Here is a 19,948-nt window from a genome sequence, read left to right as displayed (position 1 = left end):
AATTCAAGAAAAAGGATTTTAGGTCTCCTTTTTCAAAGTTTTTTTGATTAAATTTGTTTATTTTCAATGGAATTCATTGGAAGCAAAATGAAATAATAATGATGATACGAATAAGTTTCTTGCAATATATGCCATTGACTGAGGACCTTAAGGCACATCATTAAGGCATTCTTTTTATTGTATTTATAAGGTCAGTTTTTCTGGTGCGTTTAATTTTTAAAACATCGAAGAGTATGAGGCCCCTTTGATATTCCGCGGCTTATCTTAGATAATTTTATTATCTAGATATTTATCTCTCAGAGAATAAGGTTAGTCCAACATTTAAACCATGATGGAACAAACTAACCTCAAAATTTCTTGAAAATTGGATGGAAAGTTTTCATCTTGCGTGAAAACTAAAAACCGAGTGTTCCTATTATAAGCTTAATCGACAGTGATTAGTGAAAAACAGAAGAGAATTAAAGTGGCAATTCCCAGGTTATGGCAAAGTACATAGCCCAAATAATAGTGCTAGGCACTCAGGTAGTGGGAAGAGCATTTGCGCGAGCATTGCGTCAGGAAATAGCGGCGAGTCAGGAGGCAGCCAAGAGGGCTGGAGGTGGATCTCAAGGGGTTAAGAGAGCAGCAGCCAATGCCAAGACTGGACTCTCCCTGGAAGAGGCCTTGCGAATTTTGAATGTCGAGAGGCCAGACCAGAAGGAACTTATAGAGAAGAATTACAAATATCTCATGGAGGCAAACGATCGGGCAAAGGGTGGCTCATTCTATCTTCAATCCAAAATTGTGAGGGCGAAAGAAAGGATAGACGACGAACTCCAACACAGTCATAAAACAACGGATCCAGAGCCTGCCAAGGACGAGACCAAATGATACATGTCTGATAAATTTGGCCTTTTAGTCTACAAAACTTTGCTACTGCAAATTTGTACATATTATTGACTTAACTATATCATAACGATCAGATAAATGATGTTGATACGTACCTGATGATTTATCAAGTTTCAGGGAGATTATAAAGTATGTAATATTTTTTTTTTGTTTAATAAAGAGGACACTAGTCGTGCTGCATTGACAATTTATATTGTGGTTTGAAGATTTTTAAATATCTGAATTCTAGAATTTCAAAATCATATAGGAATTGATTGAGTGTTTGAATGAGAAGCAATTTCTTCCATATCGAGATTCCCTACTTAACATTCTTAAAAATTTTGAAAATTGATTACCTGCAATTATATTCAATGGATTATTACTAATAGTAATTGTTTCAAATTAGTTTAAAAAAAAGAAAAAAGAATAGGAGTTGTTACATATCAAATCAAAATAAGTTACTTCCACAATTATTATTACTCTTATTATTATTATTATTATTATTATTATTATTATTATTTCAAATTTCAAAGTATTATGTACATAAGTTTATAATTTCATTGATTTATAAATTTAAATTTACATAATTACTAATAATTATAAATACTCTTTAATTATGACATTATTGATAGATCATATGAAAATTCAAAGAACAAGAGTACTCGTTCACAAACGAGTCCCTGCAAAGTTAATAATCTACAGCAATAGATAGCGAAAAAATTCGTTGTTGTTTCTCTCGAAACGATAAGTATAAATAAATAAATAAATTAAATGGATAGTTCACCTAGTCAGACCCGCGACTTTGGCATCTTGTGGTTCAATTCTATTCTGCGTTTGCCTAATCTCCAAACGTTCCTGGTTATGACGAACAGACCATAATTTTGGTAAAAACTTAGGCCTCATATTGGTGAGAAAGTGTTCTCTCCACATTGTCTCTAGAGCGACGAGTCCATTATGGGAATTGGTGAAGTGTTCGACAACTTTCAGACCGTGTGGTGTCACTCTCGCTTGTAAGGGCGGTGACGACACAGATCCAGTCAACTCAATCCGACTTGACTTCAGGGGAACCTCGACCTCAGGATCACACTGAAGGATGGGTGAATTTGGTGAAGTGTATTCAAGAACACAAGCCTCAAGTTGTTGCCTACGATGAGGAGGTAATGGTACCGAGGGATCCCTGAGAGCCTTCACAGCTGACATCAATTTTCGCTTGTGATGGTTGAGATCCGTCTTCGATGGAGGCAATAATCTTGACAATGGAGCATCGCAGAGCGATGCCAGATGTCTCCTCAGATCCAAATCATGTCTATTACTGATTTCGTGGCACATGGGGCACAGAAGTAAGACGTCATGGGACTGATGGGCCTTCATCACGAGGGGAAAGTACTTGCGGTATTCCCTTGGGACAACATTCTTCTTAATGAATTTGTCCTGGGCACCGCAGACCACGCATTGGTTTACTTTAACTTGCGTGTAATACTGGCCAACCTGACCTAGAGCCCTACCTGAAGGCTCGAAGTTCAGTCTTACTGTGAGAGGTGACTCGTTGATTGTCACCCCTAGGCCCTTGGTCACGTACCACTCGGCTTTTTTACGATCACATGTGCAGAGAATTTCACCATCCGGTGCTTGCAAGTAACAGTTATGGTAAAGGGGCTCTTTTCTCGTTGGTATACTACTCAGCTTCTGAGGATTTGAGGTGGGAACATTTTTGTTCTTTGTGAAATTGTTGTTGTTATTTGCCTCAGGGCTTGAGGGCGTCTCTGGGGTAGCTCGGTACTTTATGTCCATTAAGTCTGGAGGGACTTGATGGATGTAGTGTGGCGCTTGGTGATAGCGACGGTGATATAAACTCTTTAGATAGAGGATAAGATTGCGGAGAGGAGAACGCTTGCGTTTCACTATTCGTTGCATCTCTCGATAAACGAGTACCGATGCAATTGCATCGTACGCAGCATAAGCCATCTGTTCATCAGTTAGAGTATCAGCGTCCCAATCACCGCATCTCACCTCGATTATCTTCTCGAGTTCAATTCCCAGATATTGGACGCACATTGCAGCTAGGCTCTTCCTACTAGGAATGCCTAGTCCGTCGGCTAGTGTGCGAAGATCAACCGTTCCATACACTCGACACCCGTAGTCGTTTGTCAGCTTCCTACCGTCTTCGAAGGAGGCTACACCGACTTTCAAAATGCAGTTGTTTGACAATAATTCCTAGTGAATAAAAATTTAGTCCTTAATATATTGAAATTTTGCTGAAAACAAAAGTTTCCATTTTTTTCCTTCAGAGTAATTAAATACGGCTGAATAAGGATTGAAGTAATTAAAAAAAAAACCTAACAAAATTAAAATACCTTGAGTTTAGGTGGTACATATCCAATTTTCCCAATCCTGAATAGAGCACATACTCCATTGTGAGTGGCAAGTTGTAATAAAGAAATCCGTCCTTCTTTCACCCATTCGCAGTCGAAACCGAGTACACCATGGCATAAATTGCTGAAATAAAATTAAGACATTATCATCACTGGAATTCCTCGGGAAATATTTTCAATAAAATTCAAGTGACCCATGTGTAATCAAAACAGAAAGTAGAGCTTCTGCCTACTCTTGGAATGGATTACTAGGGATAGTGAAAACAAATAACACTAAATATAAAACTCAAAGGAAATAAATAAAAGCAAATCTTTTCACCTTCGAATACGTTGAACAGCGTAGTCGCATTTCTCTGGTGAATCAGCTAATATAATTTTCGTGATTGGAAGAACGGATTTTTTGTGATTCTTGAGCTCTTCATTATCATGTTGGCTAACTATACTGTGACAGATACTTTTAACACTTCGAAATACATTGTCGTGGTATTTTGTGGCGAGATAGAGAAGTCCCGCGGTGACACAGGCAAATATCATGTTTAATATTTTTACGAACAATAAATAAATACTTGAGGTGGATATACAGAACGATAGACTGAGATTGAATACGTTGAGAAGCACGCGGATTGCTTTTAAAACTGAATGTCTAAACATTAGAGGGAATTTAATAAATAAATTACTGAGTAACACAGAGAGAGAGGAAATTATACAAAGATCGCGAATAATTAAAAGTTAAATTATTGAATAATTGGGAAAAATCTACATATTCGGTGATAAATGAGTCGGGCAATTACAAATGGACGTACGCGGTAAAGAAACAGATGCGACTGAGAGAAGTGAGCTAGTTGGTGCGGTTTGTCCGGTATGCCGATGAAGAGTAAGCGGTGGACGATGTTATAGAAGAGCTATACTCTATCGGTCGTCGATATATGTATTTTTACTGCATTTACTTAATTTATTCTTCCAATAATTTATTAATTTGAAAAAAGTCAAATTAAAAAATTAATCACCCATTAAATATGCAAATATCTTACTCACAATTTTGTTAACAATTCCATTATGTGGTCAGTTCTTTAATTTTACTCATTCTCACGTAAAATTGTTTTACGGTTGTTGATCAAGGGATCTTGGTTGAAGTTATTGTCAAAAAAATTAACCAATTGTATTCTGCTTTTAGTTTTCTTTATTATCATCAATTATTGCAGAAAGTTGAAGCAAATTTAGACACCCAACACAATGAACTGAACATTATTTTACAATTCTGCGTCTACATGTAAAAGTTGAGATACTATTTTATTATACTATTGTATATAGTAGATTAACCCAATCAGAAAAAAAATTAAAATAATAAACGATATTAATTGACAACAATACTTCATCAGTCTCGATAAACCGATACATCTGCCTCTTTGATACATAAATCATTCAGGGAAAATTATAAAAATGCCAAAAACAAATCAATTCACAAAAAAATCTCGAGATTGCTCCACTGAAAGGCGCTTCAAGGTTTATATTGTTCTTGTTCTTGTCCTCATGACTCTAAAACTATTATTCGTGGCTGACTAGGGCACACATTCTGGTTATTAGCACATTCCAAAAGATTTACACATTTCAAGATTAGTGAAAATTAACTGTCGATGGTTACAAAAAATACGAATGCCTTCGATAAGGAATGAGAGAAAAAACACATTAATATTTTCCAAAATATTTGCAAATTGTAAATCAATAGGATAACTAAGGATGACGCAAAATGGACACTTGTGTTTTTATATCAACAATTCATTTAACTTTCAATGAAAAAAGGGATATTTTTTTGGGCATGGATAGGACAATTGTTTCCCTTTACGATGATACTGAATTCACTTCACCTAATAAATTTGTTCCTGAGTCATAAACCTAAAAATAAATGTCATCCGGGTTCATTTTACCGCGATTTGTCCTACACCTCAGTCTAATCTCATTAAATTGACAATTATATATTTTTGATGGAGTAGGTCATGGTCGGATTTCATCAAAACAACACTGAATTATGAGCATTCAAAAAAACGTCAAATGTGTCCATCCTGCACCGTAGTACGTTGCAATGAAAGCAAAGAAACTGATCCTGTTCCCTAAGATGTGATATTTTTTAGAGTGTCTATAACACACGAAATCTATTGATGTGTTCATTTTTTTGGAATTTTGATTAGCACTTTTGGATTTCTGTGTATTTGTAAGGTAGACGACAAATATCCCCCATGAGAAATCACTGAACATAATTGAGTCTGGGGAACAAAGATCTCGCAGCTTTTCCATCAGGATCCAATTGATTGCGATAGCGTCTCGCCAAAAATGCAGCGATTACCTACAAAAAAATGCCCGAAATACCTAATTAACTCGCAAACTCATCACATTTTTTAATAGTGCCAGACATGTATTTGTTATTTGCTAGCTCTTAAATGCCACAAGTACGTATATGCGCATGATGTCGGGAATCAAAAATTTCGTAGAAAAATTTGGCGAAATCAATAGAAAATTTTCTTAGATTTCAAGCGATAATTATATCAGTTTTGGAGCGTTTTAAGTGCTTCGGTCGAAAACTGACGCATAAAATTTTTCAGGAAATTTTTCTTCATTTTTATGATGATATCTTTGAAAATGATATTTGTGAACGGACAAACCCACACCCACCATCTAGTTAGCGAGTCGTGCAAGGTGACAGGGGTCATGGAGATATTAGACTAGAGAAAAGCACTAGGATTAGCTCTCGGATCTTTCTGGTTCCTGTAGCGCACCGTCAACCACACACCAACAAACTGCAAATTTAGAATTATTTACCATTTTCTTTTCATGGGTTAGCACCTACGGCTAAGAACGTATTGAGAAATGATTCAAACTCGGAAAAAACACGTGTTTATAACATTTCTCTACACGCCACAAATAATAATCACATTATTTTAACACTGACATTATAATGATGAGATAATAATTGTAAATGACAGACAGATCGAAAGAGAGAGAGAGAGCAGAGATTAATATTTTAGAAGATGGCAAATAGTTATCCATCAGATGTACGATTAATATCAGACGAATGGAATTACCTCAGTGAAGCTGAAGAACAAACCAATGCCTCCACAGAGTTTAAATGCGTAATCGATCGTCGATTGAAGTTTTTCCATGCAGGGTTTGCACGAACAGTCTGGATCGAGACTAGGATCTGGACAGCACATTTTCTGAAAAAAAAATTAAATAAATTGTAAGAGAATTATGGAGCTTTGTTGAGTCTATAAGACGTACGTTTACGACGTCACATGAAGGGTTGATCATAGCGGGATCATCGATTGCTCCCATCGAACTGTTGAATCCACAGCACGTGAATGTTGTCTGGACTTGCTCTTTGATGTGGGGACCAACGCGTTTCCATCCCTGCGAAAAACAATTAAAAATAATAAATCAGCAACCAGCACTAATCAACATGGAAGAATGCGGGAATTTGAACATATTCATCACCTGCTCCGCCAATTCCTCCTGTTGCTTAGTATTAACAGCAAGACATGCACAGGCGATGCTGAACTGAACCAGGAACAATAGGAAGAGAATGAGCATATACTAGTGAATAAAATTGTTAAGAAAAACATGGTAACATGTCCTACAACATTATTTCACAATCTCGATAGACTGTGACAGTGTAAAAAAGGATACAAAAAAAAGAAGCACTTGATGATGCTTGACCGCTCCAATGAGTCCCAGTATTGATATGAGAATTAGAATAACTCCGCAGGCAAGAATTCCCCCGATGATGGGAAGATTAGTCACAAGGGCTGATGCCCTTCCATAGACAGCAACGCCAATCAAGATAAATGCTACAACCTGTAATTCATAGTAATTATTGAATATTAGTATGTGAGCAGTCATCTGGATTTTTAAAAACCTATATTTCCTTGTTTACTATTGTGGGGACATGAAATTATAGTAATTTTAAAATTTATTCAATGTATTTAATAACCTCGAATGGTGAATTACTATCAGCTCAGGAAATAAATAACGCAGACTTACAATGTAAAGAATATTTAATGCTGTCAGAGCATTTTTGGAGCACGTGAAACTGCCACACATTTTACCAATCTCACTTTATCCCAGTACTTAATGAACGTTTCCTCTTGCCAAACTGTTCAGATAGTCATCTAATGTAACATCAAGTCCCTCACTCTCTTTCATCCACCACCACTGGAAGCACAATTCAATGATTGAGAGAAACTGTAAACATATTAATATTTATGTGAATTAATTAAAACAAATATGTAGATATGATTGCCGTACAGTTTATATCAGCGAGTTTCAACATGGAGGCCAATCGTGCTCGACCTTTTCGCGGTGGTGTACTTCCAAGCGCCTCAGCTGACATCTCCCCCCTGCCACTCCCTCCCTCAAGCCGATTGTAACGCAGAAGGTGGCCTGGATCGATATCTCTCTTCATCATTTCGGAGCATATGTACACCCCTTACTACCCATGTTCCAATTTATAATTGGAATCGATTTAGGTGTCATTAATATAACGCAAACTTTGCGGATTTATATTTAATTCTCAACTATTTCAATTTGATGAGGCGTAATTGACACTCGTTGTTTGGTTCAGATATTTATGGAATATTGGAGCGGAAGACGACAGTCTTATCACCTCTGTTTGCTCAGTGTTAATAAATTTATCATGTTAATGAGAATTTGAATGCTGTATGCTCAAGTCTGACAGGCGCCAAATAGTAACTCTAACTTTTCGACTGACTTGATTCTACATTTTCCGATTTTTTAATCAAATGACGTTAAAATCTTTACAAAATCTCATACTCAATGGATATCACGTAGATTATTATATTTTACGAGCGATAAATATTTTTTTAAACATCCATTCCATATCCTAAATAAGTCACAATGTTTATTCCAGTTTGCCTGCGTGACGTAAAAATTTCTCTTTTTATAACCACATATCAGACATTTGATTATCCTGTATCCTTTGCAGCAATGAGAAGTCACCAAATTTCCGTTAGAATATGGAGAAAGATTATCGAAATTCTAACAGACGATGAGTTTTTTTTATTGTAAATAATATATAGAGGGAAACAATTGGACGTAGCAAAATTTCCACTGGAAAATGAGAAAATAAATTATCAAAATTCCAGAACAAATGTTTGAACGCACCTGTGGATTCTACAAGGTGATAAGTTGTGATAAGAATTCACGATAAATTGCGCATTATGAAATTATTCAGTAATAATTAATTATCTTCCTCATCCGATCGCTTGAAAAAAAAATACTTAAAGATTTCTATACGGAAGACTGTAAACATCTGAATAAGTGATATGATGGAATAATTTACGGATCATTTAATATGACTTTCTATCCTTCATGTAAAGCACACGGTTGACAAACGAAGGGGTTTATCTGGGTTTACGTATTATCAAAATTCTAGGGGAATAGTATATTAAAAATTTTATTGTAACTAAAATCATTGAAGTTGCATGATTTTTTATTAGAATGTTTTCGCGAATATCCATTGGATAATTCCATAGATGCTACTATAAACTTAATTTCTGCTTGCCCCAATATGTAACTCCAATAATTGTCTTGTTGAATCGCCGTCTCTCTAACACACGTAATAAGTGTTGAGGGGGAGCGAAACATGGCCGTAGAATAAAGACAGACTGACACCGATAAACGAGTTCAAACGATTGAGTATAAAATCTACTCGCCCAGCGTCTTTGACTTCTAATAGGAATCATCCACTGTCTCGGGCTCTGGTCGATCGTTTCGATACTTACGAATCGATCTTCATCGTGCCAGCCTAGTGTCTTATCCATTTCGAAAACTTTCTTCGTTATTGTGAGTGAAAAATTTCTCAATTTTAGTTTCCTAGTTGTCAGTGTATGTTCAATAAATTATTATTCTTTAGTCTTATGGTATGAAGAAAACGATAGAATGGAGATACATAACAAGAAAGACACGAAGCAGTGGCCACAGTATCTCGCAGCTATAACTGGTAAGTATTTTTAATCCCGGAATTAATGTAAGTAATCCCTCGGTTCATTCTATTTATCATGAATTTAAATTGAATCTGGCTCTTTACTTAAATTTCATGGAGAGGTATTGTAATACCTTAAATACCTCTCCGTTCTTGAATTAATGTAAGAATTAGTGGTTATAACATGTTATTTTATTATTCAAATTAAAAATGAATAATTTTAGGTACAATATCCCTGGCGATAACTGGTTCGCACATCGGTTGGACATCTCCGAGTCTTCCCTATCTAAAATCTAATGCCTCATCAATTCCCCTGAGCTCAGATGACGCCTCCTGGATTGCCTCCTTTTATCTCCTAGGCACAATCCCAGGAAGTTTGATCGCAGCCCTTATCGTAGATCGATATGGCCGTAAGGCTAGTCTTTTGCTATCAGGCTTGCCCCTGCTAACCGGCTGGATTCTAATAATCGTCGCTCGGAAGCCTTACATTCTCTATGCATCTCGATTCATCAGTGGCGTTGGCCAGGGGGTGGTCTACGTCGTTTGTCCTATGTACATCGGAGAAATAGCAGACAAGAACATACGCGGCACCCTGGGTTCATTCATCAAGCTGATGGTAACCTTCGGAGAACTTTACGCTCACGCCATCGGTCCATTTGTACGCTACGAATATCTTGCCTATTCTTGCGCTGTTATCCCCCTCCTCTTTTTCGTAACCTTTGCCTTTATGCCGGAATCCCCGTATTATCTCATGATGAAGAATGACCGAGCGGGAGCTGCTAGGAATCTCCAACAACTGAAGCAGTACAGTGATTCTCCAGAGAATAATGAAGCCCTCGAGGAGAATCTCGATCAAATCGCCAAGACAGTCATCAGGGACATGACCAACAGGGGACACTTGTGGGATCTCTTCGACACCAAAGGCAATCGAAGGGCTGTAATCATCAGTTTTGGACTTCAGATTGTCCTTCAGTTCTCTGGACTGGCCGCTATAGAATCCTACACTCAGGAGATCATCGGTGAGAGCGACTCGGGATTGTCACCAGGAATCGTGGTGATAATTCTGAGTGTAGTTCAATTGATCGCCGGCATCGGTGCTGCTCTTCTCGTCGATAGACTTGGCAGAAGACCTCTTCTCCTCATCACCACTTTTTTCTCCGGAGTCTCCTTAACAATCGCCGGCATGTTCTACTTCTTCAAATTCTTTCTGAAGATGGACAAGGAATTGAGGGACATTGGATGGGTTTTGGACGTTTCAGTTATATGTTACGAGTTGAGTGTTGCTTTGGGCTTGAGCCCTTTGTCATACATGATGCTTGGAGAATTATTTCCGACTAATGTCAAAGGCATTGCTGTATCACTAGCATCACTCTGGGCTTCCTTACTGGCATTCATAGTTTCGAAGATGCATCAAGTGATTACCGATAATTGGGGGATTTACACTTCTCTGGGAGGATTTGGTGCTTCTTGCTTTGTCGGGATTATTTTTATATTCTTCTGGGTTCCGGAGACAAAGGGTAAGTCGTTGTTTGAGATTCAAGAGGAGCTCAATTGCTCCAAAACAGAGAGGAACAAGAGGAGAGAGAAGGCGGCTACTATTGAAGACGGGGTCTTCACTGACATGCATGTCAGCAATGTTTTCTGAGGTTTTTTTTATCGATTTCCAATTTATTGCACGATGGCGTAAATTTTTTTCATTGAAAATGAGTTTATTAATGTTTTCGGCAGATTAAATTAGCCCCTCTTTCTCTATTATTTATAAGGCGATAATGCTAGAGTAAAGTTTTTGAATTTCTGCATTCTTTTTTTTCGCAGAATTTTTAAGAAGATCATTCAATATCGTTCCTTGAACTTTTAAAATTTTTTCACTCCATTGATTTTATTTAGTTGGTTTTTTCAATGAAAAAAATTGATGCTAAAACACAGTTATGACGACTGAGCTTTCTCCAAATGGATCAATTATTCCCCCTTTACATAATCAAAAAAAAAACATGAGCGAAGTATCGTTAGTTGAATCGTAAAAGTAACCATTTCAAGATTCTACAATTAGCGTTTTTTTTCTGCGTACGTGCATACTATTAATGACGTTGTTGATACTACTCAATTACCGAGTTGTAAATCCGGAAAAATATAGCGACCGTGAAACGGTATTAGACCATTTGAGATTGAATAACTAGAGCAGTTGTACGTATTTAGAAAAACGTGGTTTATTACTCTAATTAATCAATCTAATAGAATAATCGATAACGGCCACTACCATGTTACCAACAGCTTACATTGTGTGCAGAGCAATTCCGCATGACCATCTTCTCATCCCTTTAAGGCAGGGTGTAAGAATATTGAGACTGATAATTTGTAATTAGTCGTTAAGTTATTTATTTATCATCGATAACATCTATAATTTTTTTAATGGAATTATCGACGATTATATCAAGATCTTTTTTGTTCCCTTTGAGGCAGGGTCCAACAAAACGACTGAAACACATGTTACTTAACAATTCTCTTCTAGTAGTTTGAGAATTACGTGGTCCGCCCCTTTCGCACGGAATTTGAATTTCATTGCAATAGCTCGTAGGTTTTAGATTATTGATATTATTATTATTATTATTATTATTGGCGAGCAATCTTGCATGACTATCCCTTTGAAGCAGGGTGAGACAATTATAAAATAAACTGAGTATCTATGTGCAGATGTTTTCGTGTAGTATATTGCTGAGAGTTTGCCAAATTATAACTATTGTTCATGGATTTAGTTCACTTGTACTTTGCATGTGCCTAAATGTGTATTATTGATTGAAATATGAAAAATAAATTGTTAATGTCAGCATGAAATTGTTGTGGTTGATTCTAGGGCGGTTGTTTAACAGAAATTTCTAATTATTTTCATTATTCCTAATCCATTATACTACACCTGAGGGATTAGATTCTGTTTTAGGATTTTAGAAACATTAGCAAATGTGAGGGGCTGGGATTAATGAAAATACTCGTAACGTAACAATTAAAACCCAATCTATTTGGATATTACATCGTAATTGATAACCATGATACATGCATGCATTAATAGGACAATATATATATAAACATAAATATCTCGTTATTTTGATCTTATGCGTTTCCGTTATTTAATTCTCATTGGCACAACATACATTGTCACAACACTCGTTAAAATTTTATTATGTTATTTCATAATCATCTATATTATTTTGATATTCATCGATTGTAATTATACATTGGCTATATTGTTGATAGGATGTATGCAGTGGAGAGTCTTTCTCCCATTAGATTGATTGTCAACGGTAGAGATTCAGGCGGATTGATTGCATTTGGTTCCTTCGTTGAGTAAAAAAACGATGTCTCGTAATAGTTTAGAAGTATTATGGAATATACTTAAATGCTTTAGAGAGTTTTATTTGCTAAATGATGATAGTTTAAATGATGGTTGACTGAAGTTTCGAAAAATTGATAATTACATAAGATAATTTGAAAACCGGTTAATAGTCAAAATGGAATTGAATCATCGTAGCGAATTATCATGAGCGAAAGATTGTCAATAGAATGAAAAAATAGGGAGTAAGATGGCATTAAATTTCTTACTCAAGGCCCTGTTCATCATTGAACGCATTATAATACAGTAAAAGGAACTCGGAAAATTCTAGATATAATCGCAATATTCATCTGCTTTACATTAATTTCAATATTAAATATTATTTTTCTTTTCACAAACGGTGAACGTTCCAGCACGTTCATAACGCCGTGATAAATTCTCTTTAATGCTCTCTGATATTATTCGTTGTGTCACGCATGTAAAATTATTTAATCAACAAATTCACGAGTGGGATTGCGTATTCAATAGGCCATACCCGTTCGCTAGATCCCTCCAATTCAACTCTGTCTTTTCAAATAGAATGACGTGGACTTTAGCCGTTGGCATTGTCACATTGTATTTTTTTTTTACTCCAGGGGTACAACATCTTAATCTTATTGTCTGCTTTATTTAGAAGACTACGTGTTTGGCCATTGAAGACAGTAATTCAATTACCGAAGACAATAAAAAGTGCAAGAGTCTCTGGACGTATAAAATAATTGCATTTCTGGGGAGCAAAACAATCCTCTCGGGTCCTTCGAAATTTGACAGAATCGTATTATTATTATTCTTACTATTATTAAATTATTTGTGCTCTTGATATTGACCTACTGCGGCGTGCAATGGAATGATCGAATGACTGAAAAATAATATTGAGATCTTTTCAGATTAGTAGGTATTCCGGAAAATGTTAACTGAACTTTCATCTCCCCACTTGACAATTACAATTTGATTGTCATAGAATTGGGAGGAAATAGCTATGCATTGATCTTAATGACTCGGTAATCTCCATTGTCAATTTGCGTGACACTAGTGTATAAAACTAATAACATGAGTCGTCATCATACATAACACCTATATACATCAAATTCATGTCAAGGTATGTCTTTGCTGTATTTGGATGAACCAAAAATTGAGCAGTTCGTACTAATACTAGTTGTATTGACGTACTACTCTCACATTTGACGACGAATTCACCCTCAGATTATCCTCAGTCGGCTTGAACAAAGGGGTATATCGTGTCTCATTTTCTCGATGTCACGGCATTTACTTCATTGTGAGTTGTGATTCTCGGTTCTCACTGGCATCAGCAGCCAACAATCTCCCTCGTAGATGAGGGATTGGTAAAAAGTTTTAAAGTGGAGCTGTTGTACTATTGTCTGGCACAGATGTGTCTCGGTTCAAAGCATTTAACAGCTCCTCGTTCTCCTTGCGAACTGGAACAGATTAAAATTTCCTCCATTGAGATGTTGAAGAGATTCAACATTTTTTTTTTTTCATTGTATTATATTAATGGAAGGCTAATGAAGAGGAATTACGCATTTGAGCGCAAAGAACTTTATGAATTCATCAACTTGAAGGATATCTAAGTATTCTTTTCTATACTCATTCCATGGGAAAATGATTAAAATACATTTAACGTCAAATAATGCGTAGCTCCTCGTAAAAAATGATAAAAATTCATTAATATGGCCTACAAATCATTTTGGAATGACTCAGCGGTTGATTCTGCTGGGCCCGATGTCTGGCTAATTCCCTATTCCCCACTGGAGGTGAATGAAACGAACTGTGGGTCAGTGTTACCACGACTACAACAACAGATGCCACGAGTAAAAATATGAAAATTCCAAGGACTAGGGCAACGACTTTCTTGTGTCTTCTTCTCTGCTCTATCTGTGTCTGCGATTCATCCACCTCTTTTCGGGCACTCAACCCTCTTGCCGATGATTTACGGCGTATTTTCTCGGTTGACAAACTTCTGCGTCGACCACTCGGTGATTTTTTTCGAACGCTTGCTCGTCTCTCATTCCCTGATTAATTTTTATCAATATTTATAACTCGGAGATGGGCTATGAAGAGGGACGATATTAAAAACGACAAATTTACCCAGCGGAGTGAATTTGGTGCAACCCCTGGGTCCGGCTTTAGCACGAAAGTGACCAGTAGCAAAGTCGACAGAGTGACGGGATCGTTCAGCTTTTTCAGTTAGCCAAAATACTGAGTTCGATCGAGATGCTAGGGGTTGAGGACTTGACGGCTTCAAGCCGGCAACAACGCAATTATCTTGCTCGTTTAATGTGTTTATGCAATATAATATTTCATCGTCACTGTGATCCGGCAATAAAACCGGGGACGATGGGACATTGAAAGAGTATTCCATACTCACTAATGTTCAGTAATGTCGAAGAAATTTGGTTCTGCACTGCGAGCTTTACCTCTAAAAAGAAATTAATAATAATAATAATAATAATAAACATTATTCATCACATCTCGTCCCACTACTCACTCACTAATTGTTACCAACTAAAAAAGAGAAAAAAATTTAGTGGTCTATCCTGTACCCTACCCTTGAGTTTACTTGGAGTTTATTTTTAGCTTCACGTATCTGTTTTATACTCTATAATACTACCACTATGCCAGCCCAGTTGAGATGCTGCAAACCCCATCATCCCATCCACGGCTTCTTCGCACACTCAGCCAGTACTCCAGCCCGTAACTCTCAGCAATAAATAAACTCATCCAAATATTTATGGTGTAGCCACTAGTGCTAGAGTACGTTAAATTCGCCTAGTAGATCAGAAAGTTACTCCCATACGCCCATTTTTAATTACCGAAACTGTAATTAGAGAATGAAAAATCTCTCCTGTCTGGCCTATCAGTCGATGTATTTTCTCAAGCCAACGATCCTGCGAAAAATTCTGTCTATGCCAACGCATCTAGTACGTATAACTTGTTGATTTGGTCCAGAATTAATTTTAGGTGAATGAGACTTCGGCTGGATGAGTGCCAACATTTATTCAAAGAACTCCAAGAATTTCCTGTTTGAATATTGAATCAAGTGTTGACATGATAATTTGCACTACGAAATGATTAATAATAATTTAACATTGGACTTTATGTTTCTTTGAAGAAAAAAGCCCTTCCTCAATTAAACTTTTAAAATATTTTACAATGACCATTAATAACCATCGAATTTGTTATAATTAAACATATAATGCTTGTTTTACGCGAATTGAGATTTAAGATGTTCCAATGATTTCATGAAAAATAAATTTCCTCAGCGGTTTAAATCATAGTATTTTTACTATGATAAAGAATATCTACCGTATTAACAATAATAATATTCTAGTAATATACTCATAAAAACCGGGTGGGTTAATTATTATCGAGTATTTCCGGCATTGTAACATGAAATTTTCCACCACTATATAATTACCGTTTTCACGAGAACAATTGAACCGAACTCAGAGGATTAAATCCGAGGATTCAACGGGAATAATCGATAGCTGATTATCCATAGCGCTTAAAATAATATTGTCACATGTTGCCGCAATAACCAACATAATTTCCTGAAAAGAAAAAATAAGTATGTAAAAAAAATTTAACATTTTCCCCGTCTTCCGCAAGCCCATCTATAATACACAATTATCACTCATTCATACCGAAAAAAACTCTTCTCACAAGGAGTAATAAACATAGAGAAATCGAAAAAAAAAAACTTGAAACTGATTAGCTTCCGGTGAACCGGGTGGACCACTAAGGCCACGGGTATCTCGCAACAGACTGAAGATCCAGGGGCCAGGCGTCTTTAATTTAGAGTGACGTGAATAAGACACCCTCGACCTCGCAACCCCTCGGGCACTCGACGACTCTAGGCTCCAATATAGGGATGTATCCCTTCCCCGTAAAATGTACAAAGCAAGTTATACTTTTAACTCGTGAATAGAGGGCATCCCTTTAATGACATTGCCAATATTATTTCTTCCTTCTTTCGTGACATGTCACTTCGGTTATTTATCACAGAGGGATTCATTTTCCTACCTACTACGACTATTTATATTTACATGTTTCGTATATTTGATATTTTTGTGGCAAAACAATGAATCGGATTGAGAATAACGAGAAAACAATTGAGGAGAGAAAGGGTGCTGTGAAACGATAGCCAGGACTTGGCGACTCTCGCCCGGGGACCAACAAACCCTCTTTATCATTCCAGAAAATCGATTCAGCGAGCCATTTCACACACAATTTCAATATATCCAACCGTCTTTTATGAAAGCTGCGAGGGAATATTCTTTCAACTCATGTTTTATTACATGCCACTCCTCTCAGAGATATCTAAAATTCTACACTCCAACTGTAAGAAATATTATCGAGTGTGTAGATGTAAAGGTCTACGTATGCAAATAAACAACATTCTACGAAAACAATGAAATAATGTCGGACTCACCCATGTCATCGATGATTGGTGCCATTCTCAAAGTAACACCGACTAGTAGTAGTGACATGGCAAAGAGCAGGCAGGCAGTAGCGACAATAGTCCATCGCGCGCGGAGTGGTAGTTCGTCATGATCAATGAGAACGACTTGAGGGACTTGATTTACCTCGGGAAGAAATACCCCATGTCTATGTTTTTTTCGTTTGTGTTTTCTCCGAGGCCGATGATAACGCTCACCCAGTGTATCCCGTCGGTCGCGGGGTAAGTCCCGGGGATAATGACCAGACACCATGGATGCACCGTCAAACTCATCCTCGAGATTTAGTGCGACATAATCCTCATCCTCATACGCTAATTTACTACATTCAATCATAATCAACTATTAATTTGATTGAATAAATGCCTTGTTAAAAATTCAAGTCTATTTATATGTTCAATTACCAAACAATCTTCGGACGCTTTGTTTTTTCAATTACTGCAGCCATTATTATTGTTATTGAAGAAATTGAATGGAATTATCATTTTATTCAATGTAATTTTTCCATTATTAAGAAAATGGATAATATATTGATAAATAAGAGAGAAAATGGATAGTTGTTATATTGAAAATGGCATGGAAATATAAATAGAACAAGAATCAGTGGGTGCATTTATGCAATCCTCTATTTCAAATCGAGAAATGCTATATCGCAAAACTAGGTCACATCTCTACTTTGTTAGGACACAGTCTACCGATGCTTTAGTCCTTATCAACATTGAGCCGCTGTTAGCTCTTTCATTAGTAATTTCATCGGAGAAAACGGGACAATCGCGTAGAGAACCGATAATAAATAATAAAATGAATGATAAAACTACACTATCGATAGTGTTGGAAAATTATTAACTCACAGATGCGCTGCACTTTGGGAGACGTAGGCACTTTGGTGTATGCTCGGAAAATCTCCCGTGTCACTCAGTGCATCGCGGTTTCTTTCGTAATGTATCAGTTTCAAATCATCGTGTAGACGATCAACGTCGAGGAGCTCGGGGAGTTCGATGGGTGAGTCAATACTGTGGAGTACATGGGAACTTATTCGACGGGAGTAGCGACGTTTTTTCTTTGGATTTCGATGTATCATTTCCGATGCTCTTCTTCGGGCTTTTAATTCCTTGTGAACTAATTTGAATTCATGAAAATATTATCAACTATTTATCAAGAGAATGGAATAATTGTTACTTTAAATAAATAAAGATCTACCTATTGCATTGTGATGCTCCTGCTGAGCACCCTGCCCATCGATCTCTTCAATGTACTGTTGACACGGTGCGGAATCATACCGTCTGTGCCTATAGGTCTTCCGTCTTTGCTCCATATCTCCCCTATCAAAATGTTTAATATCAAAATGATCTTGATGATTACGATTTTGTGATGATGAGGCCGTCGACGAGGACATTAACCTCGGCCTTCTCGGACTAGCTGGTGCACTGGGCCACTTGCTCTTGGATGAGCTCAATGAAGCTCTCTTGATGGCCTTTATTTTTGTCTCAACAAGTACAGCAAGAACAGCATCAAGCTGCACCATCTCCGAGGCGTCCTCAGTGGAAACCGCTTTATCAGCAACATCAGATCCAGAAGGCATAACCGTCATATCTTCTGGGTTGAGACGACAATCAACACCGAAATCATCGGTGTTACTCAACTACTGCTATCTCTTCGCCATTTAAATGTCATTTGTGAGACACTAAATTCCGTGTTATATTAATTTTAATTTTGATAACTCGTATTTTTATCTTCAGCTCATTATTATCATCCCTTTCGTTCTCTTTCTCTCCTTCCCTCTCTGTCTGATATTTCATACCCTTGAGCGGCCTCAACTCTCATTTGTTCATTTATTCTCCCTCTGGATAACTGAAAAACAATATTCACTGATGTTATCAATCCCCCCTTACCGCCCTCAATATTCTGCTGACTAGCTAGTATACATATCAGGTCATGCTACAGTACAACTACTACAAGTAACTCCAATCCCGTGACCTACTACTACACTTTGAAATAATAAGAGGGATGAAAGTGTGGAAAATTCGGTGGTGGGTGGATAGCCCCCCGGTGAATATTTTCCACAGCATGAATTTCCATGGTGCAACTACAATGAATTGAAAAAAAAATAATATTCTATTATTATTTTTTCTATATCAATTTTACTTACGTCAAATTATTGGTTGTCTCAATTAGCCGTCTCTCAGAAAATGGAATGATTTTGTCGAAGCACTAGGAACGAGATTTGGAATTAACAAGTATAATGGAACAGTCTGCATGTTGACAACATGAAATTTTTTAAAACTTTAATTATTGAAATATTTATTATGCGTTATTGGGGAATCAAACAGTCTGAATTGATAAATTTTGAATGTGGTAATTATGCACACTAATGCACAATTGCTTAGAAACACTTGTCACAAATGTCCGAAATTCTTGACGATTTCAATTCAACTATTTAATCCTTCTGACAATTGTTATATATTGTGTGAAAGGTCATTGTCAGGATGATATCGCGTGTGCGTCATGCATCTAAATCATTCAGATTAAATTAGATACTCTCGCGATACGCACGGTGTTGCAGTAGAGTCCACGAAATGCCAACATCACTGTACCAGCGGAATACGAGGGAGTGAGAGATGGATGTCAGGGTTGGGGTTGTAGGCTGGGGATGGCGGGATGGGCCGCAACGGGGGCGGACGCTGCTGGATACTGGGGTATGTGGGATACGTATCAGAGAAGGCGCAAGCCATTAAAGGACGCATGCGTCTCCTTCTCTATCTCACTCTTATTCCTTCCGCGGTATTCACTCGCTTATTTTTCTTTTCCCATATTCCATCACTAATCTATTGTCTGTCAACAGAGGGCAATAATTGATTGTTCCATTTTCAATTATTTT

The 19,948-nt window shown here is 37.0% G+C and overlaps 5 protein-coding genes across 13 annotated transcripts; 2 read left to right on the top strand and 3 right to left on the bottom strand.

Annotated features, from left to right (window-relative positions):
- Positions 1-319: 319 nt before the first annotated feature.
- LOC135167454 (mitochondrial import inner membrane translocase subunit Tim16) lies at positions 320-1,639 on the top strand. The gene has a single exon (XM_064130667.1). The coding sequence runs from the start codon at positions 481-483 to the stop codon at positions 868-870; it is 390 nt and encodes a 129-aa protein (XP_063986737.1). The 5' UTR covers positions 320-480; the 3' UTR covers positions 871-1,639.
- LOC135167448 (exonuclease 3'-5' domain-containing protein 2) lies at positions 1,350-4,081 on the bottom strand. Its single transcript, XM_064130656.1, has 3 exons — positions 3,559-4,081; positions 3,222-3,363; positions 1,350-3,081 (listed from the first exon to the last, which is right to left on the bottom strand). Exons 1-3 carry the CDS (start codon positions 3,888-3,890, stop codon positions 1,648-1,650), a joined length of 1,908 nt encoding a protein of 635 aa, XP_063986726.1. The 5' UTR covers positions 3,891-4,081; the 3' UTR covers positions 1,350-1,647.
- Positions 4,082-4,396: 315 nt separating this feature from the next.
- Positions 4,397-7,694, bottom strand: LOC135167453 (tetraspanin-13). 3 transcript variants are annotated; one of them, XR_010299864.1, is made up of 8 exons: positions 7,536-7,665; positions 7,272-7,472; positions 6,918-7,085; positions 6,726-6,824; positions 6,513-6,641; positions 6,317-6,448; positions 5,907-6,031; positions 4,397-5,580 (listed from the first exon to the last, which is right to left on the bottom strand). XR_010299864.1 is itself a non-coding variant. In XM_064130666.1 (7 exons), exons 2-7 carry the CDS (start codon positions 7,329-7,331, stop codon positions 5,482-5,484), a joined length of 687 nt encoding a protein of 228 aa, XP_063986736.1. In that variant the 5' UTR covers positions 7,332-7,442; positions 7,536-7,694; the 3' UTR covers positions 4,397-5,481. The 3 variants fall into 3 exon arrangements, 2 of the variants coding, with proteins under 2 accessions (XP_063986736.1, XP_063986735.1); XM_064130666.1 differs by lacking the exon at positions 5,907-6,031 and having other exon boundaries at positions 7,272-7,442; positions 7,536-7,694; XM_064130665.1 differs by lacking the exon at positions 5,907-6,031.
- Positions 7,695-8,920: 1,226 nt separating this feature from the next.
- LOC135167449 (facilitated trehalose transporter Tret1-like) lies at positions 8,921-12,063 on the top strand. Of its 2 annotated transcripts, XM_064130657.1 has the most exons (3): positions 8,923-9,092; positions 9,163-9,249; positions 9,456-12,063. In XM_064130657.1, the coding sequence occupies exons 2-3, from the start codon at positions 9,189-9,191 to the stop codon at positions 10,874-10,876; spliced, it is 1,482 nt and encodes a 493-aa protein (XP_063986727.1). In that variant the 5' UTR covers positions 8,923-9,092; positions 9,163-9,188; the 3' UTR covers positions 10,877-12,063. The 2 variants fall into 2 exon arrangements, with proteins under 2 accessions (XP_063986728.1, XP_063986727.1); XM_064130658.1 differs by having other exon boundaries at positions 8,921-9,249.
- A 160-nt stretch (positions 12,064-12,223) lies between these two features.
- Positions 12,224-19,867, bottom strand: LOC135167452 (uncharacterized). 6 transcript variants are annotated; one of them, XR_010299860.1, is made up of 10 exons: positions 19,220-19,867; positions 18,271-18,921; positions 17,922-18,189; positions 17,046-17,392; positions 16,258-16,952; positions 16,032-16,164; positions 15,427-15,633; positions 15,102-15,362; positions 14,982-15,032; positions 14,674-14,852 (listed from the first exon to the last, which is right to left on the bottom strand). XR_010299860.1 is itself a non-coding variant. In XM_064130664.1 (5 exons), the coding sequence occupies exons 2-5, from the start codon at positions 18,659-18,661 to the stop codon at positions 13,949-13,951; spliced, it is 1,089 nt and encodes a 362-aa protein (XP_063986734.1). In that variant the 5' UTR covers positions 18,662-18,921; positions 19,220-19,867; the 3' UTR covers positions 12,224-13,948. The 6 variants fall into 6 exon arrangements, 1 of the variants encoding a protein (XP_063986734.1); XR_010299861.1 differs by having other exon boundaries at positions 15,225-15,362; XR_010299859.1 differs by having other exon boundaries at positions 14,982-15,362.
- Positions 19,868-19,948: the final 81 nt, after the last annotated feature.

The sequence above is a fragment of the Diachasmimorpha longicaudata genome, chromosome 11, assembly GCF_034640455.1.
Source record: "Diachasmimorpha longicaudata isolate KC_UGA_2023 chromosome 11, iyDiaLong2, whole genome shotgun sequence".
In the NCBI taxonomy this organism is placed as follows: domain Eukaryota; kingdom Metazoa; phylum Arthropoda; class Insecta; order Hymenoptera; family Braconidae; genus Diachasmimorpha; species Diachasmimorpha longicaudata.
This window is presented reverse-complemented; position numbering and strand designations above follow the sequence as displayed.

Excerpts from the sequence above, each read along its gene's own strand:
- LOC135167453 (XM_064130666.1), bottom strand. The coding sequence starts at position 7,331 with ATGTGTGGCAGTTTCACGTGCTCCAAAAATGCTCTGACAGCATTAAAT. Across the intron at positions 7,086-7,271 it reads CATTAAATATTCTTTACATT|GTTGTAGCATTTATCTTGAT; the intron begins GTAAGTCTGCGT and ends TATGAATTACAG. Across the intron at positions 6,825-6,917 it reads ATCAAGTGCTTCTTTTTTTT|TATATGCTCATTCTCTTCCT; the intron begins GTATCCTTTTTT and ends TTTATTCACTAG.
- LOC135167452 (XM_064130664.1), bottom strand. The coding sequence starts at position 18,661 with ATGACGGTTATGCCTTCTGGATCTGATGTTGCTGATAAAGCGGTTTCC. Across the intron at positions 18,190-18,270 it reads GGAGCATCACAATGCAATAG|TTCACAAGGAATTAAAAGCC; the intron begins GTAGATCTTTAT and ends AATTCAAATTAG. Across the intron at positions 17,393-17,921 it reads TCCCAAAGTGCAGCGCATCT|TAAATTAGCGTATGAGGATG; the intron begins GTGAGTTAATAA and ends GATTGAATGTAG.
- LOC135167448 (XM_064130656.1), bottom strand. The coding sequence starts at position 3,890 with ATGTTTAGACATTCAGTTTTAAAAGCAATCCGCGTGCTTCTCAACGTA. Across the intron at positions 3,364-3,558 it reads GCTGTTCAACGTATTCGAAG|CAATTTATGCCATGGTGTAC; the intron begins GTGAAAAGATTT and ends ATTTTATTTCAG. Across the intron at positions 3,082-3,221 it reads ATGTACCACCTAAACTCAAG|GAATTATTGTCAAACAACTG; the intron begins GTATTTTAATTT and ends TTTATTCACTAG.
- LOC135167454 (XM_064130667.1), top strand. The coding sequence starts at position 481 with ATGGCAAAGTACATAGCCCAAATAATAGTGCTAGGCACTCAGGTAGTG.
- LOC135167449 (XM_064130658.1), top strand. The coding sequence starts at position 9,189 with ATGGAGATACATAACAAGAAAGACACGAAGCAGTGGCCACAGTATCTC. Across the intron at positions 9,250-9,455 it reads GTATCTCGCAGCTATAACTG|GTACAATATCCCTGGCGATA; the intron begins GTAAGTATTTTT and ends GAATAATTTTAG.